This window comes from Cladophialophora psammophila (genome assembly GCF_000585535.1).
Source record: "Cladophialophora psammophila CBS 110553 chromosome Unknown aczJe-supercont1.5, whole genome shotgun sequence".
In the NCBI taxonomy this organism is placed as follows: Eukaryota; Fungi; Ascomycota; class Eurotiomycetes; order Chaetothyriales; family Herpotrichiellaceae; genus Cladophialophora; species Cladophialophora psammophila.
In genome coordinates this window covers 909,497-923,393 of record NW_006912926.1, presented here as the reverse complement: position 1 = coordinate 923,393, position 13,897 = coordinate 909,497, and the positions used below count along the sequence as shown (strand labels likewise).

At 52.5% G+C, this 13,897-nt stretch overlaps 7 protein-coding genes across 7 annotated transcripts; 4 read left to right on the top strand and 3 right to left on the bottom strand.

Annotated features, from left to right (window-relative positions):
* Window positions 1–328: 328 nt before the first annotated feature.
* On the bottom strand, window positions 329–1,819 carry A1O5_03974 (xaa-Pro aminopeptidase; the record flags this gene model as incomplete). Its single annotated transcript, XM_007744583.1, has 1 exon — window positions 329–1,819. One exon carries the CDS (start codon window positions 1,817–1,819, stop codon window positions 329–331), a length of 1,491 nt encoding a protein of 496 aa, XP_007742773.1.
* A 365-nt stretch (window positions 1,820–2,184) lies between these two features.
* A1O5_03973 (uncharacterized protein) lies at window positions 2,185–3,020 on the top strand (the record flags this gene model as incomplete). The annotated part of the gene is made up of 2 exons (XM_007744582.1): window positions 2,185–2,248; window positions 2,305–3,020. 2 exons carry the CDS (start codon window positions 2,185–2,187, stop codon window positions 3,018–3,020), a joined length of 780 nt encoding a protein of 259 aa, XP_007742772.1.
* Window positions 3,021–3,204: 184 nt separating this feature from the next.
* On the bottom strand, window positions 3,205–4,063 carry A1O5_03972 (uncharacterized protein; the record flags this gene model as incomplete). The annotated part of the gene is made up of 2 exons (XM_007744581.1): window positions 3,205–3,895; window positions 3,966–4,063. 2 exons carry the CDS (start codon window positions 4,061–4,063, stop codon window positions 3,205–3,207), a joined length of 789 nt encoding a protein of 262 aa, XP_007742771.1.
* A 1,755-nt stretch (window positions 4,064–5,818) lies between these two features.
* On the top strand, window positions 5,819–8,047 carry A1O5_03971 (glucan 1,3-beta-glucosidase; the record flags this gene model as incomplete). The annotated part of the gene is made up of 1 exon (XM_007744580.1): window positions 5,819–8,047. One exon carries the CDS (start codon window positions 5,819–5,821, stop codon window positions 8,045–8,047), a length of 2,229 nt encoding a protein of 742 aa, XP_007742770.1.
* Window positions 8,048–8,898: 851 nt separating this feature from the next.
* On the top strand, window positions 8,899–10,620 carry A1O5_03970 (uncharacterized protein; the record flags this gene model as incomplete). Its single annotated transcript, XM_007744579.1, has 1 exon — window positions 8,899–10,620. The coding sequence occupies one exon, from the start codon at window positions 8,899–8,901 to the stop codon at window positions 10,618–10,620; it is 1,722 nt and encodes a 573-aa protein (XP_007742769.1).
* A 645-nt stretch (window positions 10,621–11,265) lies between these two features.
* A1O5_03969 (autophagy-like protein 12) lies at window positions 11,266–11,834 on the top strand (the record flags this gene model as incomplete). Its single annotated transcript, XM_007744578.1, has 2 exons — window positions 11,266–11,509; window positions 11,602–11,834. The coding sequence occupies 2 exons, from the start codon at window positions 11,266–11,268 to the stop codon at window positions 11,832–11,834; spliced, it is 477 nt and encodes a 158-aa protein (XP_007742768.1).
* Window positions 11,835–12,174: 340 nt separating this feature from the next.
* On the bottom strand, window positions 12,175–13,200 carry A1O5_03968 (3-methyl-2-oxobutanoate hydroxymethyltransferase; the record flags this gene model as incomplete). Its single annotated transcript, XM_007744577.1, has 1 exon — window positions 12,175–13,200. One exon carries the CDS (start codon window positions 13,198–13,200, stop codon window positions 12,175–12,177), a length of 1,026 nt encoding a protein of 341 aa, XP_007742767.1.
* Between the last annotated feature and the right edge of the window lie 697 nt (window positions 13,201–13,897).

Sequence of the window (13,897 nt, the reverse complement as noted above, 5' to 3'; positions counted from 1 at the left end):
GCTCTGCAAGGAAGACCCAAGGGGGCTCGGGTGTCAAAAGAATTAAAATGGTGGGAGGCGGCGATGTGCGTCTGTGGCGATTGATGGATTCGAGGGTCAACAGGGTCATGAGGGTCCAATCTCAGTATCGAGCGTCGATTAATATCTCACACGACGGGCGAAAATAATGGACGAGGAGATATACAGATCAGGGATTTGATCATGCTCGTCTCGTCAAGACGGCAGTCTCTACGACTCTGAGCATGTCTGTTTGCTGGAAATTTCTATCCATACAGCACGGAGCAACAAGCGGAGATGTTCCAGCATATTTGTTTTGTATACACGCCCACTAGCCCCTCAAGGCCTCAATATCTACAATCTCCTTCACAGCTTCGGTCGTCAGCACAAACGCACTGTCTTCCTGCACACTGACGCTGTCTTCGATCCGCACCCCCATGTTCCGGAAGTGCTTCGGCCACCGCCCGTCGTCGGGCACATAAATCCCTGGCTCAATAGTAATACAGTGTCCCTCTTGCAGTACCACTTTCCTTGTGTATCCCACCGTGTCATGCACGTCCATCCCGATATAGTGGCTCAAGTGGTGCGGGAACAGACTCTCAATGGCCTTGGAGGAGACGTCAAAGCCGATCTGCCGGAGCTCGCTGGAGAGGTATTCTTCCGCTATATTGTGCAGTTTGTCCAGCGACATGTTGGCGCTGGCTCGGCAAAGAGAGATCAGCGACCTTTGCACCGTGAGCACTGCTTGGTACAGATCTCTCTGTGCATCGCTGAATTTACCCCCCACGGGCCAAGTCCGCGTGATGTCGGCGATGTAGCCACCATACTTCCCACCACCGTCCACTAGGACCAACTCGTCATCCCGCAGCACATCATCGTTGCGAACATAGTGGATGCTCAACGCATTCTTCCCACCGGCAACGACAGGTTCAAACGCGCTCGTGTCGCATCCGTTCGCGATGAAGCGATACCGGAGGTACGAGTCAAGCTGCTTCTCGCGCGTCCATGCTTTTCTCATGGCTTCCGTGTGGGCTCGTCCCGATGCTCTTCCGGCCTTTCGCATAAGCTCAATCTCGGCAGCGCTTTTGTAGGCTCGTAGGTCGTTCATGATCGGTCGAAGCCGGTGGACTTTCCTTGACTCAATCAGCTCGGCGAAGTCGGTGGTCTTACGGGACGCCCCAAAGAGGAACCGCTGGAGAGCCGATCGATTGAGATCGGGACTCATGATGTCTGTGTAGACCTGAGAAGCTTCACCCACCAAGTCTGGAAGGATCTTTTTCAGCTTGGAGATGTCACCCGTTTCGTCTGCGTTGAAGACGTCCTTGGCCGCTTGTGTGCCTGATCTTGCGCCGTCCCAAATCTCTGCCTTGGGATCCTTTTCCCGTACGAACAGGTGGAAGGTATGGTCTGTGCCGGTGGCATCTTTCCCAATGACAGCGAGAGCTTCGGGCTCATTGAAACCGGTCAAGTAGAGAAAGTCGGGATCTTGGTGGAACTCGTAGAAGACGCTGCCAGACCGGAACTGGAGATCGGCTGCGGCAATAATTGCGATGGCTTTGTCTGGCAATTTGGCTGCGAGTCTCGTGCGGCGATCGGCATATTCCTGCGCCGTTATGCCTGGGGTCAGCTCCCCCGGCCGAAGGAGATGTGGGTGAGTCTCATGGACGGGCTGTCCGAAAGACAGATCGGCAGCATTGACGGTGACGGTGTTATACTGGCGCAGATGGGGCCTCTGGCGTCTTGTCACCCCAAGACCTCGCGAATGGCCGAGGACATTATTGGCACGGATGAGCGTCTGCCATAATGTCCTCCGCATCGACATGCTCTGAAGCAATGCCTGCAGTGAGATGACACAATGGGTGAAGGATCGAGGTGTTCAACTGGAGAGACATGTTACAATCCATCACTTTGACCCGTTTGACACATTTGACGCTCTTCTCCAACCAGCAAGATGCCGGCTCGGGTGCACTTTCCTATTTGGGGCTCGTCCACTGACGCCCTTTGGATTTGATATACAAGAACAAGTGCTTCTCGATCTGGCACGGGCCAGCACGGCCATGACTCACCTAGCCATTGATATACAGCCTGAGATGCGCAAACGCTGATCCATCATCCGACCTTCAGAACGTCGTGAAATCGCCGTCGGCCTTGAAAAAGAAAGAAAGTCCTAGCTAGCCACGAGCAACCATGGTGCGCCATCTCGAGTATCCAAAGAAACCCCAGAATACTGTGAAGCGATATAACAACAGAGGTAACATGGCACGCCCTTCCGCAATAGCTGTTTTGAGACCGACATCTATCTTATAGGCACATATGACCTGGGGGTCATTCACTCCATCATCAACACCAGCTCAGTTCTTCATGTCTCGTTCGCTCCTAGCCCCGAGCAACCCTTTCCAGCAATCTTGCCCATGATTGGGGTCATGGGTTCATTTGACTATCCCTCAGCCAGCATTGATGAGCCGCTGGACTGTTACCTTCATGGCTACGTCAGCTCGAGGATAATGCGCCTGGCTCGAGAATCTCCAAATGGCCTGCCCATCTGCGTCGCTGCCACCAAAGTCGATGGCCTGGTCTTGTCCCTGACCCCAAATTCCCATAGTTATAACTATCGATCTGCCGTCTTGCAAGGATACGCTCGGCCAGTGGAAATGGAAGAGGAGAAACTGTACGCCATGCGCTTGATCACCAACAAAGTTGTCGATGGGCGCTGGGAAAACACCAGAGTCCCCCCTGACAACGTGGAGATGACTTCCACCACCATTCTGAGAGTCAAGGTTGAAACTGGCAGCGGAAAGATCCGGCAAGGAGGTCCTCATGATGAGGCGAAAGACGAGAATAGATCCGACATCACTGAAAAAACCTGGACGGGAGTGGTGCCGGTGTATGAGGCTTTCGACACCCCAATCCCCAGTGACACCAACAAGGTCAAGGATCTTCCACCATATCTCGACTCCTATGTGTCCGAGACTAACAATCGCAATCGGGAGTCTGCTCTCGCCGCTGTGAAAGAGCCCGAATGATGCCCCCAAGGATATTTCAGTGTCGGGCCGTTGAGACAGAAATTGATCACCTGAATGAGGTCAACAGGAGAATAGTGCGACGGGGTTGTTGCCGCAAATCCGCCTAGTGAAATGGTGCTGCACATAGGTAGTCATCGATGAGTTGAAGATTTCGTATCCACCTGACGAGATCGGTACACGTTTGTTAAAGCCATGTACGCCACTCCGCCGTCTCTTCGATCTTTGGCGCAACGATAAAGCGGTGACGCAGAGCCGCTGTTAGACAAGAGCTCATCGACTCGTTCCAAAGAAATTTCTGTGCCACATCGTTCATTTGCTCGATGCTCATCTTGAACCTCGATAGGAGGGTTCTAGTCACGGCTTCGCCCTGGACGAGCGAACAACCTTCAATTTCTTTGGTGGCTGTGACCACGCACCCACCCCATAAAAGACCATCGTTTTCTATTGGAGAGCCATGGACCATCTTTCGCGAGCACTCGAGGAATGTTTCTGCCATTTCTTCGCGATCCAATTGGTATGTGGCAGTGTATAGATGGAACACAGAGAAGCCCAACCAGATCAGGCGCTCCATCGGTGTCAACTTTTGTCGGAGAGCCTGGGACTGTTCGCGGTCTCGTGTTGCTCTCGACGCGAGGCGAACAATTTGGCCTCTTTCCATGGCTAGCCGTTCAATGACTGGAGTCGAAAGAATCCTGCGCAACGCTAGCTCTCTGAAACCTTCACAAACTCTGGTGAGGCGCGCGGACAGTTCGGCGGAGAAAGGGAGGGTTGGGTATACCAGCTCCTTTGAAGTTGACGAACTGTTCTCGGGGAGGGCATCTTTTCTGGAAATTGTTCCCTTCGTCCTTGGTCGCGCGTATGACAATGCATCGTGACTGAGTTACCCCAAAGTTAGATCTCTGTAACGACGTCGATTGGGGTCCGCGAGCATTGAGACAAACTTACAAACTAGAAGGACGTTTGGTAGAAGCAGTAATATCGTGTTTGCGCAAATCTTCATTGTCTTTGAACTGGCCCAGATAACGTAGTGCGTTGCGATGCATGGCGAAAGATACTTCATCTTCAAAGTAAGCCTTGACTTAGCTCAGCACACTGCATCAAATCATGGAGGAGAACATTACGTACGCAAACGGCGGCCAGGTTGGAAATAGCTGCCATCACAGCCCTTCGAGTAGAACCCGGCAAGAGGAGCCGTTCCCTGATTTTTGACAGAGAGCCGCCATAGTGATACAGCATAGCCTTCTTCAGTTCGGGTGTGTGCAACAAGTAGGTACAGAGTACCCAAGTGATGATGGCCTCAAATAGGACATCGTGCGTCATGAAAAGCTCGAAAAATGCAGGGCTCGGTGCGATAATCTCCCTACAATGGTCGATTACAGCAGGGAAATAGTCCTGAGATGCAATAGGATATCGTAGGAATGGGTCGGTTCGCAGGCCACCGAAAACGGTGTCGGGAGAGCAAGCTGCAAGGGCTAATGACTCGGCTCGACATTCTGGGCAGTCGCATGGGTCCGCCGGGGCATCGGCTGAGAGCGTCTCTGGAGAAGATCCATGTTTATTTAGGCAGGGTGATGGGGAGGAAAGCAAGATTGGCCAGGCCCCCTTGTCTCCGCCGGCAGGCGATGCGTTTGCACTCGCATTGGCCGCAGTCGAATGCTTCAGGAGCGTCTGGCTTCGAGAATTTAGATCTTTGTTGGAGGTAGGTCTCGATTTCCCCGATCTCTGCTGTTCAGGAACATGGGTTTTATCACCCCTAATTCGGTCCACTTTCGGAAGGGGTTGTACTCTTGTCGTCTCAGATTCTATACAACGACGCCGTTCATGGTTCCTACGCATCGCGTGGGCTGTGATTTGACTCAGTTGCCAGTTGGGGATACGGCCAGGCCTGTCGACATTGATGAAATGAATATCCATTGGCAACTGGGAGCCTCGAGATATTTCTTTCGCCTTGTCACCACCATCTGTAATAGTATTAAAGACGCCGTAAGTCATCCTGACCGCTGGCCTTAGGCAGGTCGCATATACAAGATGGCTCACTTGTTAAAGACCTTGCAGCCACCCAAATAACAAGCCTGAAGAAGACATGTCGAGGACCGATACAGGCTGGGGATTAACGGATGGAGACCCTTTCTTTTGACCGAATCAACATGTCCCCCCTGATCGAGTAAAATGGATCAAGACGGTCTCTTCAAATGGAATAGATTCAGTTGACTGCCAGAAAGTCTGGTGTTAAAGAGGACAGGAAATCCAGGCCTCAGAGATTGCAACAAACTCGACCAATAACTCATTGGGGAAGTAGACCTTCCACATCCGGAAGTGATCTCGTATTGACTTACCCAAGCATCGACTAGCCCGCTGGTACGGCCCTTGCAAGAGTTGGTCGTTGGCTGGGGTTGGCCTCTCTCGGTCCAACCAAATCCAGCTTGACCGGATATGAAGTATAGCGTAAGCAGTCGGAGATGAGGGATTCGCTGGAAAATGGTTCAAGAAGACATCATGGCGTGGCAATATTCGACACAGCCGCCTGTCTGTGATGTGGTGGGCGTCGAAGGGGACGAAAGGTGGGGAGAAAGCTGTGAGCCCGTGACAAGGCTGGGAAGTTGCCCTGTTGCCTTGTTGCCCTGCCAACTGTCCATAAACAGCGCTTCCAGTCTTCCATGCACGCTTGATGACGCGTAACAGCCAGCAGTACAGCGCTGACAAGTGGTTCTAAACCTTCTGGCCCTGTCGCATAACGATGAACAGCATGTCTGGCTGAAAATCTGATATGAGCCTTCTGAAAACACACCGCCAGTTGCATGCCGAAGCCCCGTCGTGAGTCTGCGGCGAGGGCCGACACACGTCCTGCATTCAATCGTCCTCCAAACTCGCGCCCTGCCCCAGCCCCTGCAATCCGTCTCTCACAAAGCGACGAGGAAGGAGAATACGATGAGCCGCGCACACCGAAAAGAGCGCCGAAGGAAAAAGCCAAAGCCTCACCTGTGCCTTCTCCATCCCCAGAAAAACGGCCGCGCCGACCGAGTGATCGGTACCGAAGTTCGAGCGGGGTGAAAGACAGTCCAAGGAGAGAGAAACAACAACAGAGAGACCGCGCAAAATACAGCTCTGGGACATCTACCAACAGCGGAAGTCAGCTGTTGAGCAGCGATGCATTAGCGAAACTGAATGCGTACAACGACCGGGCAGATTTTGAAGAAAAGTACGAAGAGCGCAGACGCAACAAGAAGAAACAGAAGCAATACAAAAACCTTAAGGCAGCAGAGCAACGAAAGAGGAAGCACAAAAACAGGAATGTTAGTGGTGCTATACTGGAAGAAGGGAGAGTGGGCGAGAAGCACAGACGCGCGCATGGACGCGGCGGCGGGTACGGGAAAGAATACCAGGCTCACAGACGATCAGACACGGACGACGGAAGGCGCAAGAAGAGACTGTGGTGGCTTGTAATCCTCGTCGTGGTATTGCTGGCGATTTTCATCCCTGTTGCAGTGGTGGTGAGTAACAACAGCAAGAAATCCAGTGGAGGATCGTCTTCGTCTTCGGCGACTACAAGCGGAGGCTCGTCAAGTATAAGCAATGACTGCGCCGCCAGTTCGATCCCGGCAAGTGCAAAGGGCACCTACACCGACATTTCCACCTGGATGGACACGGCCGATTTCAATTGTACATACACTGCCGAGACAGTTGGTGGCCTCTCGGTCATGGGCCTCTATTCAAGCTGGGATGATTCCACCAAAGCCAACGACAACGTCCCCGCGCTCAACGAACAGTGGGAGTATGGAAAGATGCCCATCAGAGGCGTGAACATAGGTGGCTGGCTTTCGCTAGAACCATTCATCACCCCTTCAATATTCAATTATCCTGCTTCGGCCAAGGTGGTCGACGAGTGGACACTGACGCAGAAGCTGGGGCCGTCTGCGCAGCGCGTTATCGAGACGCACTACGCAACGTTCATCACAAAGCAAAGTTTCGTCGACATCAAAAATGCAGGCTTGGACCATGTAAGAATACCTTATCCATATTGGTCCGTCACAACATACGATGGCGATCCATACGTACCAAAGATTGCCTGGCGATACTTGCTTCGAGCAATCGAGTATTGTCGAGAGAACGGACTGAGAGTGAACCTCGACTTGCATTCTGTCCCTGGGAGTCAGAATGGATGGGCTCACAGTGGTCACCAGGGTGATATCGGCTGGATACTTGGCCCTGATGGCGCCACCAATGCGCAAAGATCGTTGGATATCCACAACCAACTGTCCCAATTCTTCGCACAAGATCGGTACAAGAACGTGGTGACCATTTACGGCTTGGTCAATGAACCAAAGATGCTAGTAATCCCTCCTCAGTCTGTGCTTGACTGGAACCAAAAAGCCATCGCGATCATCCGAGGAAATGGCGTTAAGCAACGCATCGTCTTCGGAGACGGCTTTCTCAGTTTGAATAGCTGGGACAACATGTTCCACGGTGTCGATGATAACCTAGTAATGGACACCCACCAATACCAAATCTTCAACACGGGACAACTCAAGTTGAAGCACCAAGACAAAATCAACCTCGCCTGTTCAGGTTGGACTGGACTAATGGTTGCAGCCAACAACCCTCAAACCGGATGGGGTCCCACTCTGGATGGCGAGTGGTCCCAGGCGGACACAGACTGCACACCAAATCTGAACAACGTCGGCGTCGGCTCCAGGTGGGCTGGTACGCTCGACACCGGCGACCCAGGGACATCAGTTCTGACACCGACCTGTGCCGAGCCGCCTTGTTCTTGTGCGGAAGCCAACGCTGACCCGAGCCAGTACAGCGCTGCCTACAAGCAGTTTCTGCAGATGTATGCCGAAGCCCAGATGCACAGCTTTGAGCAAGCCTGGGGTTGGTTCTACTGGACTTGGAAGACCGAGAGCGCTGTGCAATGGAGCTGGATGTTGGGCCTGGAGGCTGGAATATTGCCTGATAAAGCGTACTCTCCCTCCTTCAAATGTGATTCCGCCGTTCCCGATTTTAGCGACCTGCCTGAGAGTTATTGATGATGGGCGATTCTGTGAATATGAAAGCATCGAAATGGAGTTTTGGATAGATTGTCCTTGTGCCGCAAGGTTGGCATAATGAGAGCATTGTGGATTGCTGAGATGCTTTGCAGACAACGGCAAGGCATGAATTAACATAGGCACCACGTCTTACCTGTTCCCTAGCTTCATCCTTTTTCTTTCTTCCCTAGCTTTGAGGAGAGTCGTGACCGTTTCTGTTTGTAAGCCCACCGCTCTGCCATCCGTACATATGATAGAATTCCCAAACAATAAGCAGGACATCTCTCTTCCTTTGAGTAGGATGCACATACGATCCGGCGCGAATCGAGTGAGGAGGTATTGTAATAAACCCACCAGCGAGTTGTTTCGAACTCGTAGCACTTTCACGGCTGAATGAAAATATACCAGATCGCGATAACTGAAACGTCAGTCAATAACCGCAAGTTCTTGGTTCAACACAATCCAACATCTACTTTTGTTTCCTTTTTATCCGCCTTTCGACACGCCTCACTTTCTCTTCCAACAGAATGGAATCATTCACTCACCTCACATTGTCCTGTGCAACATATATAGTTCGTGGAATCAAATTACTTCACTCCACCATGGTTGAAGTTACTCGACATATGAGCTGCCTCTTACTCGTCTTCACCCATGGTCTTCACTTGCAGGTGATTGCGTATAACACCAGGCTGCCGTTTCGGGATCTGTTTGCATGGCCCGAGTAACATCATCGCGACCACAACCCCGCCAGAACACATATCACAACACCACGACGACGTGGTCAACACCGAACGCCCACTTGCGGCGAAACGTCAACAGCTTCTCCACCGCCCAGGCGGGCTCATGACAACATGAGGAAGAACCGTCAACACCCCTTTGACCCCGGTATGACTCCCCAGTACCAGTTCATCGATGATGGTGCAGGATGTCAGCCAGGGGAGTTCGCCAACGACGTCGATTTTGCCCATCCACAGAACCGTAATGACGGCAGTCGCTCTGGATGGGCTGAAGATATGCAACTTCCTTTCCACCGAGATCCTCAGCCCGGGACTCAACAAAGGGTCAGAGATACACCACAATTGGTCCGAGAGCCACCCCGGTTAGTCACTGATGGCCCTTTCGATATGCCTCCAAACAATCCAGCTGCGCTATACTCTCAATTGCCATATCATCTGGCCGAGGCACCAGCCTTTGGGACTGAAGTCAACTCTTGGGGCAGTGGGCGAGGTTCAGCAGCGAGACCGGCTCTTCAGCCTGCCATTCTGCAAGGAAGTCGTCAATTCGGGAATGCCATTTACGGATATGGCGTTGTTCAGCAACGAGGACCCAAACTTCCTCCAATTGGTACTTATTTTCACCAAGAAGATAGACAGCTTCCAGGTGAGCCGGTGTGCGGACTGTTTGGCGTGCCCCAAGCTGAATCAGCGACAGGGATCCATCAAATTTTCGACCTTCCGATATCTCACCTAGAGAGAGCTTCACGACAAAATCACAACCACCAAGGGGGATCTTATCCGACGGTAGAACAATGGATTGCGGGTGAAAGTTCACGGCCAACACGCAAGCGCTGGAAAGAATCGTTTAGGGTGCAGGATCCGCCGGATGAACCTGACTCTGTATGCCAGTCGGTATCAAGGACCATTGGTCATGTGTCAAATAGAATGCGAGCAAACGGAATGGTTCATCCAGCACCGAAACGACGTAGGCGTTTCCCCAGTGGACTGTTCGACATTACCCCCAACGCAGAAGAGGTCTTTCCTACACGCAAGACCCCGGAAGGAAGGCCAGGCCAACGCGGTTCCCAGCCAGCACAGAAACCAGCAAGTCAGCTCGTGCCTGTGTGGAAAAAGATCGAGGCAATTGCGCAAGCAAGGCTGATTGCGAAGTTGGCGTCAGGGCCCAGTTCTTCTATTACTCAAACGGCTCATGAAGTGTTTAGTGAAGAGCAGTGTGAAATAATATTATGGCTCGCCCTCCACGGAGTATCGAGTTCGGTAATTGCGCGCCTGCTGAGTGTCAATATCAGGAAACCCAGCAATTTCAGGAACAGCTCGTTTGTGCCTGGCGTTGACAAGTTGGTGCAGCACTTCATCGCTGAGCTTGCGACAGGCCAAGAGAGAACAAAGAGAGTTGATGAGATGGTTGAACACTTGCTGCAACAGGGAGATCGCCTAGGGTGGAGTCCTTATCTTCTTCGGCGAGCGGTTGGTCTCACAACTTCTCCTGGGGACGAGGCCGCTCAAACACAGGAGGTCCGAGAGAACGCAGTGGAGCGTCAAGCACTCTTTAAATGGAGAAACAATCACCCCGGCGAGAATCCGGTCCAAAGCACATCTGGCAGAGGAGCTCGAGAGCAAGTGCTGGCGTTCCGGGGCTTGATGAGAGAGGCGATGGAGGAAGAAATGATGGAGCGGCTTGGGTACCGTGAGGGCACTCACGAAGTGGAGAGAGTGTTGATGAAGAAATGGTTGCTCAAGATACGCGAACTCGGCAAGCTCCCCGATCGCCTGGTTGAGGGTGAAGACGGCGCACAGAGCATGGAGCTCGACGAAACCGGTACATATTCCCAGTGATCATAGGCTGTCGCTGCGAATGCGAGCTGAAGCGACTCCGACGGGCTGTTGAGGTGTTAACCCGTCAAAGCCTGAATGGGCCATTCACACCTGAGGCCATCAACAACTTTGACATCTGCTATCATGGCTTTGAGCTGATCATTGTTCGGGGTTCTGGCTTGCTCGAGGGCAGCTGTAAAAGTTGGATACTGGGTGAGCGATGTCAAAGCCGCGAGACGATGATTGCATCAATTCACCAAAGTCTGAGCCACAGATAGAAGCTTGGGGAGTGTACGTTGAGACAGACAGATTGATATAATGAGTGACATGAAAGACCCGAAAGACTTGAAAGACTGGAGTCACCAAAGTGAAGAATAAAGGGTCAGTTGGGGCTAGTTAGGCTTTTCACATGGCTGGCTTTTTGTGAATTATTATTGGACAGCCTCGCCAGCCTCGCCAGGCCTCAACATCCCCCACGATATGGCCACGTGCAAGCACCAAGGAATGAACCTCATCCGCAGGTAGGCAGTAGTTGACCATCACCACCTCCTACGTAGATACCCACCAAAGAGACTAGGCAGCAAACAGATCACAAATCCTCATCCATTGATGTCTTAACTCCGTTCGTTCGAAACACTTGACTGAAAATCGTTTCGCTGGGCCACCATGTCATCCTCTTCGCAACCTTTGAGGGTAGTTCTTCAGGATCCTGGCAAGCAGCATGGCGCCCACACCGATCCAAATACAAAGGCAACAGACAATGACAGCGGCAATGGCAGCAATGGTGAAGATGACTCTGGCCCTGGAGGAGATCTCCCCATGAGCATGACCGCTTCCGTCATGTTGACCAACCTGCCCAAGGACGCGAGCCAGGCACTCAAGGAGGCCGAGGAGATTGATGATCGAAAAGGTAATTCGCACAGGACCCTCTCCAATTCTATCCTGTCCTATCTCTTTCCATCGCTTCCGTCTCTTCCTCTGACCGCCGTGTGTTGCGCACAGTCTCTGTCCGCTTCCAACCCATCGGCTCGGCCCCGATCCTCAAACAACGGGTCTTCAAGATTAGTGCCTCCTCGAAATTCAGTGTGGTGTTGAATTTCCTAAGGAAAAAAGTAGGTGTCAAAGAGGGCGATGGACTGTTTTGTTATGTGAATAGTGTTTTTGCGCCAGGGTTAGATGAAGGTGTTGGGAACTTGTACCGGGTACGTTTTCTGTCTCCTTGCGCCCAACTTTGAGTTGTCTGTCATTCGCCTCGGCACAGCGCTCTCATTGCGACCTACCCGTCTTTGCTATACTGCTAAGGGCAGCGATTGCGCGCTACATTCTATGGCACAGTGAATTGGGGTTGCTGAACGGGAGAGCTAGAGGAGATCATGCTAACCAATGCCTTCGATTCGGTAAACTAGTGTTTCAAGGTTGACGACCAATTGATCGTCAGCTATTCTACAACGCCGGCTTTTGGATGACCTAGCCCAGTCCTGGCTCTGTTTTGGATGAAAGACATGCGCTTGCTCGAGAAGGGACCCGACAACGCCGGAAACACACGATGGCAAGATCGAAACAATGCCGGCGAATTCAAGCCTTTTGCGTCTCATCAGATTGAATGGCCGCCTTGAACGCCGCTGTAACCTTTGCATCACCTTTGTACACGTGCGAAGGACCCGGATAGCTTCGGTCGCTGACCTCATCCTTGTACTGCTTAATGGCATCCAATCCAGCTTCCCATATCGACCCATATTTCTTGACGAACTTGGGCATGAAGCTATCGGGCGGACGGACGCCAAGCATATCGATTTGCACGAGAACCTGGCCACTTGTCTTGTTCCCTGCACCGATGCCGATGGTTGGTATTCTTAGGACCTTGGTGACTTCTTCGGCGATATCGGGGGGAACACATTCCAAGACGACCATGAACGCTCCTGCTTCTTCCACAGCTTTGGCATCTTTGAGGAGCGACATGGCTTTGTCGAGTGTATTACCTTGGACGCGGAATCCTCCAAGAGCATGCTGGCGTTGCGGGGTAAGGCCGATGTGTGCACACAATGGAATTCCGGCAGTCGTGATCTTCTTGATTGCAGGCGCCATCTCTGCTCCTCCTTCAAGTTTGACACTCTGCATACGCCCTTCTTTGACCATCCGAATCGCGCTGGCTAGTGCTTGTTCAGGGCTGAGCTCGTATGAACCCATGGGAAGATCGCCGACGGTGAAGGACCGAGTTACTGCTCGACTGACAGCGCGTGCGGACACGATCATTTCGTCGAGGGTGACCTCGGAAGTGTCTTGCATGCCGAGGGACACCATTGCAAGAGAGTCGCCCACCAAGATCATATCCATTCCAGCTTCTTGCGCCATCAGAGCCGAGGGGAAATTGTGTGCCGTCAACATGGTGATGGGCTGGTCCTCAGCATACATCTTCTGGAGGGATTGGATCGTGACCGGCTTCTGGCCTCGAGCCAGCATAGCCGGGGATGACGGGGCATGCGAGCTCCAGCGGACTCGTTGCCACTGTCGGTGGTTTTGTGGGACAGCTATTCGACAAGTGTCTCGGAGGAGTGGTCGTGTGAGAGACGAGACTCGGTAGATGCGGGCAATTGAGGCCATTTTGGTTCACCCAAGTTCTGAGACAGGTATGCAGGAGGGAGGAAGAAGGACAAGGAAAAACAAGTTCGGCTTGATCTGAGTCATTTCGCAGAACAGAACGCGGTGGCGGTGAAAGAAGATGTTTTATTACTGTCGTCGTGATGAATTCTTTATGCGTAAATCTGAGAAAGGTCTGAGAGTGAGGTTGAGCCTCGGAGTTGACAACAATGGGCCGAGCAGAAGGCACCAAGCAGGGGGCATTGTGAGGCCAATAGGCGCTGTTGTGGGCTGCAAGCGGCGGCCTCGGGGCCCTAGCACCCATTGAGTCTAGGGCGCGCAGGCATTCTGGGGGACGATTCTGGGCACCGGTTGGGGGATTCTGGCCCTCTGGCGTTACTCGGCCGAACGAGGGCACATCCGGGTGACGCCCATGGTTGCCTCGGAAGCGTGAGCATTTTCTCATCAATCAGCACTTGAATTATCCGTTCATCCAACCCCAGCGCGAGATCCTCAGCCTGGCGGACAGTGACTGCAAGGCTGTCATGCACCCCCCCCAGTACAACTATGCCCGAGTGCCAATAGCAGGTCGGCCATGCCAACACACAGATGCGTGTCTTGATGCCGAACATGAACAGAACTCGGGCAGGTACTTACCCAACAATTTATTGATGAGCTCACTTCCCCATCGTCGGTGTTGGAGTGAGTAGTGGAAATGCGT